Source organism: Syngnathus floridae, chromosome 7 (assembly GCF_059516105.1).
Source record: "Syngnathus floridae isolate MCC-2025c chromosome 7, RoL_Sflo_1.0, whole genome shotgun sequence".
NCBI classification, from domain to species: Eukaryota; Metazoa; Chordata; class Actinopteri; order Syngnathiformes; family Syngnathidae; genus Syngnathus; species Syngnathus floridae.
In genome coordinates this window covers 6,800,247-6,819,322 of record NC_142419.1, presented here as the reverse complement: position 1 = coordinate 6,819,322, position 19,076 = coordinate 6,800,247, and the positions used below count along the sequence as shown (strand labels likewise).

Here is a 19,076-nt window from a genome sequence, read left to right as displayed (position 1 = left end):
ATTGAAGTTATTTGTCACTTTTTATAAAGGTGTTGTGTGTGTGGATTTGTGGATAGAGTAGTTGTGTCTTAAAGTGAAGGGCCACTATTGGACATTATTATTCTTTTGGACACCAACATCTAATCATGGATTCAAGAGATCAGAACAGTGAGAGAGAATTCTCAAGATTCATCGAATTTTAGTGTCATGCCAATCTCTATTTGCTAACAGTCATATCTCCATCAAGGATGCAAAAAAGCCTCTGCATGGTGCCAATATTGCAATAGTTTCTGTCCAGAAACTGAAATCAATATGGGATAAACCTTTATTTCCTCTTTGAGGCAGCAAAACCCAAATCTTCATTACAAAATAAACTTGAACCATTTATATTTTTCAGATTTGTCACACTATTATTTCAGTGAGCATGAATGTGCCATGCCAATCTATGAAATCAACTTTAATACATGTTTACATCACATCAGCAGGTAAACATCGGCCAATGCCTTTAGGGTAAATTTGGATCAATACATCCACAGCCAATAAATCCTTCAGTGTGAGCTTGCCTAGGCTTCACATTTGCAGCTGACCTCGCTCCGAGGCAACATTTGATGAACACAAACGCTACAAGCCCCAAACACTGCACGGTTGTCACCATTATTCATTCTTTCAGTGCTCTCATTGCTTCCACTGTTGAAGCGTGGAGCTTAGTGGACCTGTGACCAACCTCTCCTTTAGAAGTAAAAACATACGGAAACAATGCAGAGCCACAAGAAACTGACAGATAAAATCCTCAGAACCCATTTCGCTGTGCTCAGGCAATCGACTTTGTGTGTTCTTGTATCTGTATGTTTGTGTGCACCTCTGTGTGTAGGTGGAGATGCCAGATGGGCTTTCAGTGTTCAGTGGTGAGACGCACAAAGACTGTGGCATATTAATATTGTCCAGTTATCAAAAAAGCCATGTACTAACAGAGTGTATACCATAGCCTCTGACAGTCGGATCCATATTTTCAATAGATCTCTATAGACATATTTTATATATAGATAGCCTTTTGTTTTTGTATAACTATATATTTACATATATAATATATAGATTTATCAAAACAATTTGATTCTAATTACAAGTTGTGGCGATTTTAGTTTGTACTCATTATTGCAATGAATTATCTAACATGTTTAAAAAACAGACAGTGTGAGTTTTGCTACACATTATTTACAAGAATTTTAAAAAGCAAGCTTTCTGATATGATGCTTTCATAACGCCTTATACTGCCTTTTTATTACCCGAGAGAAAAAGATTTAGACTACATGTTGATATGGTTCAGATTAATCAAAGCTTTCACATTATGAATGGATGATTTGCAGCTAATAGGCGACTACATTGGGACACTCAGTTGTTTGCAAATGTGCAAAGAGGATTTCTTTTTTTATTTAACTGGCTTGACTTTCTGTGGTATTCTTGATACAGATGCACTCCATAGGTAGTCCATTCACAACCATACCACTGATTTACCACAGTTTTCATTGTCTTCCTTGCACTTGGTTTTCTGGCTCTTTGTGTCACAATTCACTGCATTCTGCATTTCAAGGCCCCGGAAGTCCAAATGTGCCATAATCTTCAATGTAGACCAAATATAGGCTTTCTCTGTTTTTGGAAGATACGTTGCTCTATGACCACACATAACCGATGATTTTTAGCATCCTGAAACTTGGGTGAAAAGGTGGCACAAAGTACAGAGGAAGGGGGAAACAATGATTTTAATGTAACACGAGGTACTGGTATGTGAAATGTTTTGTTAAATTACTCGACAGTAGCAATGGTAACGTGTAGATGAATAGTGTAGCCACTGAACTGGACATACATGATTCCACTGGCTGCTAAGCTTCTTTCTAGAAGATTGTCGACCTTTGGTCGTCACAGTCTACTGTCTCTAAGCCACTTGCGACTGAGTGTTCACAACAGAATATGGTCATAAATTGACAACTATATTTAAAGTTTGTGGATCAAATTTCGTAATTGCTCTGGTCATTTGCAAACGTCCATAAGGTCCCACTCTTGAGTCTTGTGAACTCATTTGCCATTTTGCCATTTTTAGTTTTTCTTTCCACGTCTGTACATACAACTGAACCCTCAATAATGGTTAGTTTTTTTCTTCTTCATATTTCTAGGTTGTTAAGCTATTGGTGAAAGACGATTGATGTGTTACAAACCCATATTTACAAACACTAATTCCAATGATGTCGGGACATTGCGTAGAATATACCGTATTGGCCTGAATATAAGACGACCCCGATTATAAGACAACCCCTTCTTTTTCAAGACTTAAATTTGAAAAAAGCTTTTGTCTAGACCCCGAATGTAAGACAACACCCCCCCCTTTTTAAATTTTATTTCAATGAAAAAAACCTTGTGTTATATTTGGGCCAATACGGTAATAACAGGACAATTTTCAACGTATATTTAAATATATGAAGACAAGATTTCCAATTTTCAAATGTTCATCAACATTAGTGTTTTCCCCCAAAATATTCTCTCAAAATACTGAATATTTGGAAAAAAACAAATAAACAAACAAAAAACAACAACATTTAGTTTGAACATAAAACAGCTCCTACATGTGTTGTATTCATTTGAACCTACTAGTTTCAAATCAGTGTGTTCTGTTTTTGTTTACATTTTACATATTGTCCCAACTTCATTGGAATTGGGGTTTGTATTCTAGGGGCCAGCTTATGCCACACAAACAGCAAAATGGAGGTTTTGTCTGTTCCATAGTGGCTGTCTGCCTTGCTGCATGAAACAAGAATTCATTCTGCAAGAAAAATAACAAAGCTTTGTCTTTCATATTTGAATTTCCATGGCAAAGTCTGCATTGTCCCGAAAATTCAGGCTTACAGTTTTGTGGTCTTCTAAGATGATGCACCTGGCACTTTGCAGGCGAGATGACGATAGCCGTGACAATATGATCAACATAAATGTTTGTCTTTGTAAGGCGTTGTTGAGGGGTGCCGCTTATTGGCCGAGACTGTCCAATGAAGAAGAGAGTTTTTTCTTCATCATGATGGTAGTTACATCTCAGCGTTTTAAGTATCACTCTTTTGGATGAATCCTCCAAAACTACTAAAAAAAAAAAATGCTGCAGCCAACTATAGCAATGTTCACAACATTGTTTCCCATTTATTCCACTTTCTTCAGTCAAATCAGTCAGAGGCAGCGGAAAAGATGTAAAAATGTATGGCATTTGAGGATAGAGTGATGAATATTGATGTGATCCTTCAATGTGAGTCTGCATGTTGGTGTGTCACTAAGGCACAGCGGATCTTTTTTGGTTTTCAGGGCAGTCCGGTGGAGACCACTGCAAGGCCGGGGTGTCGGAGGGTGGCATGGCCAGTGTGCACTGCTTTAGGGCAGTCTGGCGTTAGAACGCGGCCGTTCTCCCCCACACTTCCTGTGATGGACAGACGGGCCTTGTTCCGCATGGCTTCGGAAAAAGACAGCTAAATGGGGAAGAGCAGGAAAAAGGTTTGTCAAATTATGTGTGGAAAAATACCTTCTGTACATAAAAACTGTTCTATAATTGCAACCATTTCTTTCAAAACACGCACGCATGCATTTAACGTAATCATGCATGAGTCTTCATACATATTAATTGGAACCCACACAAATATGCTTCCAAGTACAAAGTTGGGAAGGTGCAGTCACATCAAGTTGCCTCGACTCAACTCTATCAGACCTCACTCCCCTCAAGTGTGTCAGAGTTGGTTTTCTATTTAATAGAAGTAGAGCAGTGCAAAAACTATGCTGCATTGAACAGATCACTCAGAGGAGAAATGCTAACAAAAAGAAAGAAGGAGAATAAGAGTCACTTCTTCATATGTGGCTGTCGGCCCAGTAAGAAGACACATTTTATTTGTGAGGACACTGAGATCACTAAATGGACTGCTACGGACACTGAAATATAATAAAGAAGCCAAACCAAGCTGAATTTGATAATGCGCCCGCCAACACAGTTTTATGTCATCGCTATACTGTAGTTGGCTTGCTTTGGAGCCTTGGCTTGCCAAATACTAAAAATAGTACCCTGTGGTACCTGCATTTCACCGATGTATGGAATCGCCACAGTGGAATTAAAATATTTGACTGGTCAATACGTTTGGATGTGTTTGCAAAGGTGTTTGAATGAACTCGTAGGCGAAATGCTACAAACTTATTACTATTTTTTTCCCAATGTGTATCCTACTTGGGCATGTGTGAATAATAAAAGCCTTTTGTTTAGCATTTGGCCTACATTATACCAATATGCTAGAAACTTAAGCATGCAAACACTGTTTGTATTTTTATGGTTTTACTATTATTTTCCTATAATACCACAGGGTATTATGTAAGTAAATAGCCATATTCAATATGTTTGAATGACTTGCAAATATGGTCGAACGTACTAGCGGGTACACTCAAACGGTCAAAAACCTTTGCCCCAGATTGGCAGTTCCTCTCGTCCATAGCCTTTGACAATAGAAGAGTATTTAGGGAGTAAAACCTGGTTAGCCGAGTAGAAACATTAAAGATGAAGTAAATTTGCTTCTTGAATTTTATTAATTATTTACAGTAATCAATTTTGTAGTAAAACACTTTATATATGCTTTAGTCCTGGTATTAGAAATAAAATATTTTGACTGATTTTCACCAATGATTGATTGGAATTTGTCGTAAAAAAAACAACAATCTAAAATCAACTTTGGAATTCCTGGTGTGAATGCACCCCCAAAGCATGGATCACACAGAAAGGCAATCACTGCATTAAATGTTGACATACTTGATCAAGGCAAAAGGTACAAGCAGGCAACAAAGTGACAATGTGAATTGTTGACATCTGCATTTTATAGTGACTATGCTGTTTGGGGTGAGGTGGGGGAAGTTTGATAGGGTGCGGCTTGAAGTGATTCTACAATTGGGCAGGTTGTATTTCAAAAGGGAACATTTTTGGAAGGTGAGGATTTGAGAAAGACAAAGGAAAACAGAAAGGTGAAACTTTATTTCAAGGATTCAGATTTATAGAGAGGGAGTAAGTGCCGAGACCGCTTGGACTAGGGTGGGCCACTTCACATGGACAGGCTACTCAATGATGTTTATGCACATATCATTTGTATAACTTTAGTAACAAAACCCAAATATTTCAGTTTAGGTTGTATGCTTATTAAATGAGTGTGCATGGCCAGAGCTTGGATTTCTTTCCTTAGGGGGGGGTATTGAAACAAAACCAAAAAACAAGCAAGACAAAAAACAAATATTTTTACAAAGGCCTAAAATTCTTCAGAAAATGGTGATTAGGAAAATAAAAATGTTATCATCTGGTCTGGCACCTTGAAGGTCCCAGCATATTTCAGGGGGAGGGGGGTAATGCCCCTGCGGTCCACCCTCTAGCTCCGCCACTGTCAGCGCGTTTCACTTCATTTAATCGGCCCTTTTCAACATCATTAAGTAGCTGTGCTACATGAAGTGTTTGTTGATCAATTTCCCTCCTGCAGCTATGCTGGTCTTCTTTTGAAGTTGTCAGGGCTGGATTAGCACCTCTTTGGGCAACAGGGATGCATAGCTCCACTAAACAAACACCTAGCATGAGTTATTTTTGCATGTTTGTTTGAATGGAAATCACAACTGCTCTATGTCACCGTACTCCTTAGCCGTTGTAATGTCAGTACTCAATGGTTTTTACATACTAGTCTGTTGATACTCGTGGGCTTCCTTAGTGTGATTTCTATCACATTAGTGTTGAAAGTGAGAAAATAACTGATGAAAGCTAGTGTTTACACTGAATATAATTAGTTTGTAGCTGTGAGTGGGATGAGGATGTTTGTGTGAAACAGTCGAGGTCTGTGTAAAACCAACCCTATGTTGCGTAAAGAAACAATACATTGTCTCACGGTTCAGACTCTGAGGTTCTGAAATTTGGCTTTGTGTAGTTTGGGTGGTTTCCTGGTGCTTGTATGGACATTCTCCAGTTCCCTCCCACATTCCAGAAACATGCATATTAGTTTTTGTCTATAAGTGTGAATGTAAGAGTGATGTATTGATAAGTTCTTTTGGTTGGAAGAAATATTATGATACTTTTCCTAGTGAGGTGGGAAGAGTCAATTTCAACTTGAATATGATTCCTAGCCGTCTCTCTAAAACAAAACATGCACTTCCATTGTACCGCAATCATCTACATCTAAAGTGTTGTTTTTATATAACAGCATGTGAGGATGGAGGTGTGCATCCCTGCTCCATTGTTTTGTTAATAATTAGCGAAGAGTACAATGCAGTTGTCTAGTTGTGTTATTAGCTATGAGCATCACCGCCACTGTCATGTCATTTTCATCCTTATATTGCAGCCAAAGACGGTGGAACCAGGATAACAACAAAAGAAATGTACTGTAAAGGTTTTAGGTCTATAAAATAGCCGAAATAAGATTTCATTACAAAACAACAACAAAAATAATCATCATTGGTTCCACAATGCTTGACTGCACGTAGTCATGAGCACATGAAGAACAACACGGTTCCGCATTGACAGGCTCTGGCATGAACATAACAAACTACAGCGCCACCATGACCACCACCACCACCATAATGACCCCACCTAGACGGCAGCCTCTAAATCCTACCCCTAGATCTTGACCCCCTCGGAGCCGTACACGTTGTACCCCTCCCTATAAGTGGCTAGATTCTGGGTGCTTGGGGAGGGGCTGGGGCAGTGGGGGGGACTAAGGTCCACCTTCATGCGTTTGGCTTCGGCCCGCGACTTGTAGCAGAACTCGACCAACGCCACAAGCATGGCGAGGCCCAGGCCGCCCACGAGGATGTAGAAGACCCCGGCCACGTTAGACAGGCTCAGGGCCTGAGACGACTTGTCCTGTGGAGCGCAGGAGGGGGAGTTGTGTTGGGGGAGGGGGGGAGGTAGAAGCCAATGGGGGGATGTTGTCGATGGTTATCAGAGTGAAAGAAAATCAAAGAAGATAAAAACAGGGGGCGAGTGAAGAGATTCGAGATGGGATGGAAAGAGTAACACAAAAAAAGAAGAAAAAGTAAGAGGAACGGGGAGAAGAGAGACAAGAGGGTACAGGGGGTTAGACACATCCAGTTGTAATTGCTTCCAAATCAATATGCTGTAATCATGTCATGCATCTGGAATGATTCTGCATTCATTGCTTCATGATAAACAATTCTGTATCTACAGTTAGTACTTTTACTCCTACTACCAGTTCTCCAGTACAGTCTAGACTCGTAGGCACCAAACATATCATAGACAACATCTTAAATTAACAGTCTTTTAAATGGATGAGACCCGGCAATTATCTTAGCAATGAAGAAATATGACTGCACTTTCAAAAACATTCAAAACAACTTGCATCTTTTCTGGTTTAGCTCATTGAGATTTAATCCTTGGCATAATATGTTCATGTTTTATCCTTCAATAATTTATCCCCAATTTTACAGGGGGAACAAACAGTTGCAGTTGGATGTGATATAGTTGAGTAATTGTTTAGAATATGACATTTTTAGTGGTTGTTTACAGTACACCACCCGTGCAAAAAATTCTCAACAACTGTTGCTTTGGTTGCTGGTTTAAGACTACAGTAATTTTGCAGAGCAAATTTGCAAACTTTTGAAATTAAGGTTTTAGGATTACTTGCGTAAATGTACATTTATACGTCTTCAAAATACGCACTGGAACACAATTTTGCGTGTTTAGTCTTAGCTTTCCGATTATGACAATGAGATGAACGTGAGCGTAGTGCACCGTCAATATTCTATTCCTGAGCCTAAGTGCAATGAAAATGGGATTGCCACAGATTGCTACAGAAACTGAACAGAAAGCGATAATCTGCTTTAAGATATTTGATGTTTTTTGCTAAATGTGATTTATCACCACATCCATATCCTGATATTAAAAATATATTTCTCTCCTGTTGTAGAGCACAATATGGTATTATTTGGAGGTGTTGCTAAGACAGTAGTTGCAGTAATCTGGAGCATGTTGAGGATGAAAGTTTCAGGCTAGCATTCTGGGCTGTAGCAGCGTGGGACTGACCTTACTTCCAGAGTCCTTGGGTCCACATTCTCCCTTGTCATACCACCATTTGTTTTTCAGTTTGTCTAAGACGCCCGCTTCGCTCAGTTTCAAAACGGCAAGGTTTACCGGGGTTCTTTGCGTGTAAAAATAACATAAATAACATCATAGGACATGTTATTTTATGTTATTAAAATCTTTCACATATATGCATTGCACAGCTCAGTCACAATGTTAGCAAGTACTACATCAGTTGAGAGCAAGTGACCTAGCATGGATCCCACTGAGTACATGTGTGTATGCTCCTTGAGGAGGGGCTGGGGGGGAGTGGAGCTACGCGAGCTACAGACATATGAGTGGGACCCACCTTTGTCACACGTAACACAACCATACTACCCCAGCTTGTTCTTTAGCAAGTTGCACACAAATACTGTCCAGCCAGGAACATTGTGGTAGCTCTGTGCTGTGGCTGGGAGAGACGGTGAAAGTGGAACGCCTGGCACAGCACATTTAGCAAGTCTTTTGACTCCATTGTGGCATTTAACATTACATTTGGATGATTAAAATGCAGGATAGGCATTGCCTTTTGCTTGCGGCGGTGTCAAATCATTGAACACTGTTAAAGGTGTGCAATGAAATACTTGGTAATTCAGCATTTCACACCTAGGCAAATTTAAGAGGAAAATTTTACCTTCGTATCATTATGATATTCTATAACTATACTCCTTTGGAGGATTAAACTCCCTTAAAAATGTTCGCACCCAAACAAAGCATAGATTTATCTTTGTAAAGTTAAAATTGTTATAATAATTTATCATTGTACTTATTAACCATATTGCTGATATCTTTTATTATTATTTTGTCAATATCATTGCTATATAATTTGATCTGATTGGAATCTGTCTGGTAGACGTGATATTCTGTATCACTTAAATTAAATTAATAAATTAATAAATTTCATCATAATTCAAAAGTGGTTTGGGCACATTGTTTTCCCAAAATAAATTAAAAATGTTTGAAATACAAAACAAAGAAATTGGATATCTATAGTGTAATTGTACCATACCGATGTTAATTATTCATCCACAATACCGCTGAGTGAAACAGCAGCAAATACGTTACTTTTATGGAGGATCAACTAACCAACAAAAAATATGTAATACAAAACGAAAGTAAAACTAAACACAAAAATAACAATAAATCAGATTTTAAATTAAAGTTAAATGTCAAAATAAATGCATAAATAAATACAAAAATAAATATATGAATACATCTAAATATCAATTTATATATACTTTTCATTTATTTTTCAATTAGCTTTTTATATTTGGTTTTATTAGGACATTTACTTATTTTTAATTTTACCAGTCCTACATACACTTTAGCCAGTCTGATAAACTGAAATTCTTCCACTTTCCTCAAATTTAGTGTCTACGTCTCTCCCTGGAGCACCACTAGGGGGCGAACATTCCTGCCTTTACAGCACTTGGAGCTTGTCCTCTTGGATCTATTCATCACAGAACCTCCACATCTCCTTGCTCTTTACTTTCAGAAAGAAGCGTCAGATACTTTGGTGTTGGTACCGTTGTCTGATAACCTGTAGTTTACTGCCATCCATTAAAGTGTATTTTTAGAGAAATTTTTATCTTTTAAAAGGCTCAAGTGTTGTAGGCTGTGAGAACACTCTGAACCTTTCCACGTGGGAAAAGGTGCACACTATTGACAACAGCTGCAACCTTGAGTCTACGTTCAAAGCAGATGGTTTCTCAGGAGGTTTTGGACTTCAGTTTTGCTCTTTGCCAACACTCTTCACCAGGGCAGATGCTTGCATTACTACAGGATGGGGGCCATCTCAGGCTCCCCAGCCGCTGATTGACCCCCGTTCCCTCAGGGTGGGTGGGGCAGACAGAGAGGGCTAACCTTGGAATCCCCTCCCCCGCTGCCACATTCTCCTTTGTCATACCACCACTTGTTTTTCAATTTGTCCAACAGGCCCTGCTCGTTGAGCTTTAGCACGGCCAGGTTGACCGCATTTCTTAAAGTAAAAAAAAAAAGGAGGAGGGGGGGAGGACATAAGATAGTTTGGTCAGAGCAAAGGATAGAAGGAAAGACAGACAAGCTGGATGGGCACCAATGCCAGGTGGAAAAAGGTGAGGGACATGGGAGCAAGGGGAGGACAGCTAAGAGGAGTTGGAAAGGAGATGCAAAGCACCTCAGAAAAAAACTCTCTTTATCTCTTTTTCTCTCTTCCTATAAATGTATTTTATGCAAATGCTATCTGTGCAAGAGTTGTCACACCGTGCCAGATTGCTGCTGTACAGTGTTAACCAGGGCTGTAGCCTGCTGATGGAGTTCTTGTCCCCTCCTGCAGCTTCACTACCCTCCAGCTAGTCGCAACCTGCGTGTGCGTGTGTGCGTGTGTGTGTGTATCCACTTTCCCGCAAGCCTCCTGCTCACACCCCTGAAGGGATTGTGACCTCAAAACAAAATTCAGGGACAGAAGACTGGCTTTTAGATTTGAAATTGGATCTCAAAGTGCAAGATTTTGAAAAATATCTGTTGTCGTCCGTAAATACGGAACATGGTACAGTCCATGAATGGATGACGTTTTTTGAGTTTGGTAATGTGACAGCCAGCAAGATGAGCCTTGATTGATTGTTACTTGAGGAAATAGGATGTCGATTTCAGTTGACAGCTTGCGGCAAAATGGTCGCCCCCTTAATACATAGGTGTCAAACTCAAGGCCCGGGGGCCAGATACGGCCCGCTACATCATGTTATGTGGCCCGGGAAGACAAATTGTGCATCAAATTCGTGTGTCATTACTAGAATTACAAATTGTCCTCACTTCCAATAATATCTTTTTTTTTTTCTAAATATTTGACCAGTTTTTACTAGTGTGTTTTGTAGCTTTTACTGTATATAATATGAGGTGCTCATACATTTATTTGGATTGACAGTCATAATGGCCCTCCGAAAGAAGCTATGACTACAATGCGGCCTGTGAAAAAAATGAGTTTGGCACCCCTGCCTTAATAGATAAAAACGGATGGATTTTGCTCCTCACAAATGCAATATCAACCAAAATGTTGTGTTTAGACAAGTGGGGGTGCATACAACATACTATTGGAAAGAACATTTTGGGGTTGACTTCCCCTCTAAATGTGTATTACTTTGACACTAAATCTCTACTCGGAATTGTGAATTGTTTGCCGTCTGGTCTTGTTCGTGACTTGGGTTGACCACTGCCACCATACAGTCAGTTCTTTTATGTCAAAACACTCTTAAGTCAGGTCACTCATTTCTCAAGGCACCACTGTATTTTAAAAGCAGTTAAATGACTAAAGAATGAGAACAAAAACCTTGTCTGCCGGCAATGCTGGGAAAAATCAGAACACATTTATCCATGCTGTACCGGTCACTACTTTTAACTTTTGAGGATTGCTTTGTGCGCAGCACGGTGTGCCCCAAGGGGTTTTGGCGTCCCCTTGAAAAACACCTCAGTACTCTAAACTGAAAATACTTTTTCCTCGGGCCTGTCAGCCATGCGAACTTAAAATCATTGTCACTTTTTTCCCCCCACTTTCAGCAGTCCTGTGGTGGAGCATGAGGCTTCCGTGTCTGTCTCACTGTCCGAGGTTCTGGGTTCAAATCTCATATTGGGCCTTTCTGTCCGACATTATAAGCGTTAGAACATGGATGGGTGGTTATATTGCTGTGTGTATTTTGGATGATATCTGCAAAAGTAGAGCTCATCTAGACGAGTACATGTGTTGGGCAACTGGTAAAAATTACATAATTAGAGGTTTAGTCGTCTGTGTTCACTTGGAGGGGAGAATTTTGCATGAGTAAAGAGAGTTCAGAGATATTGATAAAGACAGTGTTCTCTGGGGTGCTCTAATCTACAAGCTATGATTAGCTGATTAGAGCAATGGATGACAAACAGTTCATAAACAGTCCCATATTGTTTAAAAATTGACTTCAAAATGCAGTGATTATAATCATCAGAGAACATTCGTTCACCAACATGACCTTATGAGGAGAGGCAGTCTCACTTATTCACGCTCCCAGACATGTTTTCACCTCATATTTGGGTTGATTGAGAAAAAAAAGATACAACTACAGATAATTCTGGGAGGAAAGACCACACACTCACTGGCTGCCACTTCATAAAAAAAAAAAAAAAAAAAAATCATATTATAAAGAGAGGGCGTCTAACCCTCGCCACTGGTATTTGAGGGACTTATTTCATTACTTATGGGGAAAGTTATAGGACAGACATGATGCTTTGCTTTTTGTACAAGTTGACAAAAAGAGAGTGAGTGAGAAATTGAATTGTCTGACTCCTTATTTCCCCTCAGCTGACACATTTCACATCAGGGAAGGCACTGCAAGAATATGTGTCAAGTAAACAAATGTCTCCTGAGGGGAAAACAACAACACTTTTGTGACTTAAATTCCCTAAGTCAATCTCTGTATCCACACTGAAACTTTTGGGTTTGATGAATTTTAAGTCCCCCTTTAGTGAAGCCCCTCTGGTCAATTCCTTTTATTGCTGTTTCCTATAATTTCCCCTTTTGGTTGTGGATGCAGTGGCTGTAGCTTGAGGTTATTGCCCCTCCTCACAGTCATGTCACCAATCTACATCATCATTATAATGACAATGGCTTTGCTTAGAAGAAACACAGACATAGGACAGCAGACACATGAACAGTGTTACCTGGAAGGTGACCCTGCGAAGAAACAAGTGTAAAGGAGGAGCAACATAAAGTGCCACAGGACATAACAATGGCAAAAAAATTAAAAGTGACCGAGAAACACAATGAGAAAGAAATTCAAGGTGATGAAGAGGAGATATGATGATGTCCACACATTTAAAGTTGCTGCTGGGTGGAAACTTTTTTGTGTGCAAGAAACACTGTCTTGTTTTGGTGGCTGCATCCACTGATGAGGCCATCAGAGTGTGGGGGAAATGTCTTTAAATGAAAGTTTTATTTCTGAGTAGGACATTTCCACCGAACAGCAATGACAGTAATAGTTGTATAAAAGGCACAGCAGGGTAGGTGGAATATCGCAGCAATAGCACAGTATCACTATTGTTACTGTTTCCTATTGTTACACTATTCCACCTACCTTAACTGTGAGCCTTTGGGTGTAGCAATTCCATATCCTTTGGAATCCAGGTTGCCTCCGACTTTCATGGTGTCACAAGGCTTGCGCTGCTCCGTGTACTCATTCATGGTGGACTCCAGGAGGAAGGCGTACTTCCCCTTAGACTTGCGCACCCTCGCCACACCTTCGGCAGTGGTTTTGGTGAAGACGGTTGGCTCGGCCGACTTCATGTATGACCACATCTTCTCGTATACAGCTATTTTGGACCTCTGGGTAGAAGAAGGGGAAGAAAAAAAAGGAGTTCATGAAGACAATGATTGAATATTTCAAAGCAAATTGTGTCGTCTTGGACAATGTTTTATGGACGGAAACGACTGGATTTAGTAACAGGAGATTTCAAAGTAAAATTTTTGACGCCATTGCCTCTCTCCTGAATATATTCTTGAAACTGTCAGTAATTAAAGCCCAACTCTGGCTTTTGTTAGACTGAAAGTCATGACTCTGCCACATTCACCTCTGGCCATCCCTGCTAATGGGCAGGCCACATTTGCAATAGATGTCGTACGAACAGTTTAAGGAAGGACCTTAACTTTGCTACAAAAGCAAAGAAGTGCGAAGAAGCGATCCACCACCAAAACGGCACAACAAATCCAAATGGCAACAACTTTGAAACCTCCATATGCCACCATTGCAATAGATTGTGGATTAGGGATCGGCCTCTACAGCCACCAGCCACACAAATAGCCAGACCCGCCAAGAGGAGGACAATCAAGTGATTGCCAGTGCCGATCACTGCAATTGTGTACAGACCAGATGTCCTCATGGATACAAGCACAGGAGTGATACTACACAAGCATAGCATCTTCCGTTATTCTTGACGAGATACCACCACTGAGAGCTGCATTCAATGAGGTGCTTGTTCATGTTTGCAGCTTGTGCGTGACGGACTCCTATCGCATAATAATGACACTCACGTCCAAGAGCACCAGCAGACTCCTCCTTTTATCTTTCTTCCTCACTTCCTCTTGATATGATTTTGTTTGCCCTCCAATATCCAAGATAGACTCAACCTTTATGCTAACAACCATCTATCGCTGTCTTGTCTTTGATTAATAAAGTGGTTAGAGAGCAGCACCGTCTGTTTCCGTTCTCCTTCTATCAATACTAACTGTTATGATTACAGTTTGTTCTAACAAGCGGTGATTAGCAGTATAGCAGTAAATTCAGTTACAATCCGCAATGAGGAGACTGTCATACAGAGGGACGATTGTATGTACAGTTTGTACATGTATTGACTGTCACAAAATTAAAACTTGGGGAGATATGCTCATCAATCTAATAGTTCTGATATTTGTTTATGATTTGTCCAAATTATGCAAGAGTATACAAAAGTAGCCACAAATTTGATACCACGTTCGTATTGGATCTTATTCTACACGTGCAAGTGATTATAATGTTGTGGCCTGCTAGCGTGTGCCGGAGGTTAATGCGGCAATGATGACTGTGCAACTCCGCCGCAGCGAGGAGGGTGAAGATGTGTGACGATGTGATGTGCCTCTTTCCAGATTCTTGAACAATGAGTAAGGCGGTGAAGGAGGAAATGGATGCGAGAATTCACCTTCAAGCATCCGCACTTTGAAAAACACATTTAATTATATATCGACACACACAAATATGCTCAGAGGAGAGGGATGAGGCTCATGCACATACATTCACATGTATCCATAGGCCTATGAATATGCTCACACTCACACACGCACACGCACACGCACACGCACACGCACACGCACACGCACACGCACACGCACACACACACACACACACACACACACACACACACACACACACACACACACACACACACACACACACACACACACACACACACACACACACACACACACACACACACACACACACACACACACACAGTCACACAAACAGACACAGATAATTAATGGTGGTGGTGAATCCCCCTCAGCTGTGGGGGAGTAAATTGCTTTTTCACCCTCCACAGATTTCAGCCTGCTCGTTATGTTGATGATGCCAGATCTGTTCACAGAAGCACAAACTGTCTGCTCTGATACCCCCCCCCAACACCTACCCCCTCCCATCCAAGAAGCCACCTAGCACACTCACTACTGCTCATATCTTTTAAATCTGTTATTTGGTGTGTAAACACACACAATGAGCACAAGAGTCTTTGGAATACTACAGAGCATGACTACATGTGACAGTGTGCATTTAGCAGTTCCCCCTCGAGACTCCACTGCAATTGTTGTCATTACCAGAAAGTTGTGAATGAATGAAGACAAACTTGGGCTTCTCTCAGCCACTTAAACTTCATGCCGCCACTCTCTACCATGCCCCGTCCACTCATTACTCACTAAGCGTAAAGTGCAAAGTGCTCTTACCCATATTAGTGTGACTCTTGCCTGTGTAGATCATACTAAACGACTTGAGACAGTTCCATAACATTTTCTGGAGGTTTGGGGCGTGGCAACATATGGCAATTGATCAGATTTTTGTGATTAAAAAAACAACCTCATAAAATATCAAACATAGTTTCATGCTTCAGCAATTTGGCATACGGCAACTGATTTATAATGCGCATTAATTACACCTGCAGTACTAGTGTGAACATTATGTACCCTCGCATGCATACTAACGGTTTAAATTTAAAACCAGGTTCTATTCAGGCACTAATTTTCCACAGCTTATCATTCAGGGTCACTTGTGAGCTGCAGCCGTGCCCAACCTCACTTTGTGTTAAATGTTGTCACAGCTGTCTACGCACATTGCTGTTTCTCGAATTAGGTCCCCCCCTTGCGATCTACCAGTTGTGTCGGTGCTGGATGGCTAATCATATTTGGTTTTGGTTTTCAAATTTTTTATCTGTGCCACTGGCAGTTTAAATCGTGTAGCTGTCTTTGCAGGTGAAATCAGTCTCCATAGTTTCTTCCTCTTCCCTATGTACTAATTTAAGGAAAAAAAGCTTTTTATTCTGCCGGCAGCATTCATATTCATTCTTGCAGTGTCCTCCACAATTCGAGACATACCTGGTTTTATAGATAAGACCAGTAGCAAATCAGGTCACGGTGGTTTGTCGATCCCCAGAAAGAAGCAAACAGTGCTATTAACAATTTTACACCAATTTAGCTCCAAGCTAGGTGCACTTCAGTGCCATTTCAACAAAGCTTTTTTTCACTAAAATCTCTGGAAATGACCGTCGATTTATTCTTCACCACCCACCTGCAGTGGAATAAATCAGTTTATACGCTCGTTTGTCATCGTCCTGCCTACAGTCAGAGCTGAATTCTACTGCTCGGCTTTGTGTCTGACACCGCAAAGTCTGAAACCGGCTTTCTGTACAGGTACCGTGGCCAATGCCGCTGCAGTTGAATAGTGTGTTTTACATAAAGTCTCGCTTTGCTTAATCACACAGCCTAGTTTTCTTTTGGTATTCTTTTGTCGGGGTGCTTATGGCAGAGAGAAGATTTCATGCCACAGTGTTGCTAATTTATGGATGAATATGGTAAACACCAGACAAAACACTTGATGTTTCCCAAATATCATATTGTGTTTTGTAATCGCAGTGCAAATGATCAAGGGCATTAAGGCCATACCCTGAAGAACTCCTTAGTAGAACCTGAGTCCAGTGTCCCATAGGCTATCTCTGTCTGTTTGGCCAAGTCTTCAGCACTCTCAATGGGGGAAACCATCCTCTCCACAGTCAGGAAGGCAGCGAGGTTGGCTGTGTAAGACGAGATGATGATAAGGGTAAAGAACCACCACACACCTCCCACAATACGTCCAGACAGAGACCTGGAGAGAAGACAGATGGAGGTGGAGGAGGGAGAGAGAGCGAGAGAGATAGAAAGGAAGTGTGGTGCAAAGGAAATGAGTGGGAAGGGTGAGGAAGAGGAGGATGAGTGCAACAGAAGGAAGAGATCAGGAAGAGATGAATGTTTGCAAGCAGATGATGAAGGACCAAGGAAGTGTGAAGGTTAAGGAGATAAAAAAAATACATGAGAACAAGAGCGATGGAGATTAGCAGAGGAAAAAAACAGACACGCTTAATTATTACTTTATTTTTGCAAAATGGTTTCACCCACTTTGCATGCATGCCTTTGACAACATTAACGGCCAAGTAAACCTCTTTCATTTCCAGAACCCAGTTCAGTACGCACCATAAAAAAAGACTATGGAGCTGATTGTGATTTCAGCCCCCTTCTACCCCACACACCCTCTCTTTTCTCTTCCTCCATGTTTACCCTTTCTATCTCACAATTGAGAGCGAGCACATCAACCTAAGTGGCAATTCTCGCTTTGTTTGCATGAAATTGTTTTTCTGCGTAAGGGGAGAGAGGGAGGGATGAACACTGATCAAATAGAAGTTCTTTTCATTTAAAGACCTTGGAATGGTGTACATGAAACACTTCCGTAAAACATTTAGATGTTTCTTCTCTGTGCTTTTGTCGACATGAAAGGACACATGAAGGAAACCAATGATTTTATCATCACTTTGGAAGTGTTGTCTCGTAGTTTTCAAAAAAACTTAGTGAGGACTCAATGTTTTTTTTTTGTTAAAGATACTCCACCTACATAGTCCAGCTTTCTCACAGTTTCTCACAGTTGTTTCTAATGTGGAGTTGTACAGGTGAAGCAGGCCGTCTGTGTAAAATATTTGCAACTTAGAAGCAAATATTTTGGGTCATAAGTTTCCAAAAAGCCTTTTGGGGCAATATATACATTCAGAATGTGATTGACTCTGTGATGGTATCAGTTTCTTATCTGGAATTCACTTCATAACTTTGAAAAAAAAAAAAACTTAGTTGCTAGAGCAGTTGGAAAAGTTGCTCAGGTCAACCAAATTGCTAAGTCAGCAAGACTGACTGTCCTTTTGTAAACTAGCTCCTCAATATGCATAGAGCCTTGAGTGCTCATCAGCAAGGACGTGCCTTGAACTTCAGAAACGTTTAAATCTAAAAAACACCCTGACAGACCCATACTGTCTCCGTCAGCATTGTGAATAAAACGCTCATGATTGTGTCAGAGTTATGCAAAGCTCTGACAGCTTCCAAAGATGAATCATTTGCCACGGACCTGCATAAATGTATTTATTTATCGAGTCCTCCAAACACAAGAAAACATTTTATAACAAAAATCACAGGCTTACCACTTCGGGTCACATCAAAAATGCTTTGAACTTCCAATCTTAATGTTTAAAAGGCTTCTCTATCTTGGGACATGTACAATAAAAATGTCCTTTAGGGAAATAGATAAATGACTTGTCTAGCAACGAATGCATTGCCCTTGACTTGTTTGTGTGTGTTGCCAGAGAGGAAGAGAACATGAAAAAAGCGGTGGTTATTAAACAGCATTTGGCCTTGCACCAAGTTAGCGATGATGTTTACCTCCTGGAGGTCGATGACGTGTGCTTCATTCAGATAAGGCTGTGACAGAAAGCACACTTGCATGCATGTGACCAAGTGTGTGCGTGAGCGCGTGAGTGTTGCTGGATGAGAGAAGTCCTTGATTCTTCATGTGACACAAATTTGAACACATTTATCTGACGGCGCAAATGCGCGTGTTGATATGCAACAGGCAACTTATTCGCCGACAGGTCATGTATCATCTATGATAGCCAACAGATTGCCTTTCCCAATCTTTGTATGTGAAAGATTAATGGCGTGTTGTTTCTTTTTTTCTCTCACAGCCTGCACATGACACTTTTCAAGGGAACGTTGCTTCTTTGCATGCAACACAAGAGTGTTTTTACTCAGCGTGCGGAACCAAACAATTTCAGTGAGGCTATCTCTTCCATTTTTTGTGTCAATATTATTTTCCAACAGTGTTGTATAGTTTTCTCTGTATATAAATGCTTCTCTGAACATTGTGCTCCACATAAGCATGGCCTCCAACTTTGCCCAGGA

General features: G+C 40.5%; 1 protein-coding gene across 11 annotated transcripts in view; it reads right to left on the bottom strand.

The window, feature by feature from the left end:
- Window positions 1-290: 290 nt before the first annotated feature.
- Window positions 291-19,076, bottom strand: part of gria4a (glutamate receptor, ionotropic, AMPA 4a) — a 73,150-nt gene continuing 54,364 nt past the window's right edge. Inside the window, exons 14-18 of one of the 11 annotated variants that reach the window (XM_088381989.1) lie at window positions 16,767-16,965; window positions 13,162-13,409; window positions 9,950-10,064; window positions 6,734-6,871; window positions 291-3,476 (exon numbers count right to left, since the gene is read on the bottom strand). In XM_088381989.1, coding sequence (XP_088238115.1) covers window positions 3,312-3,476; window positions 6,734-6,871; window positions 9,950-10,064; window positions 13,162-13,409; window positions 16,767-16,965 — 865 coding nt within the window. In that variant the 3' untranslated portion in view covers window positions 291-3,311. Of the gene's footprint in view, window positions 3,477-6,598; window positions 8,166-9,949; window positions 10,065-13,161; window positions 13,410-16,766; window positions 16,966-19,076 lie in introns of those variants that run through there. The other 10 variants (XM_088381990.1, XM_088381991.1, XM_088381992.1 and 7 more) reach the window with 10 other exon arrangements.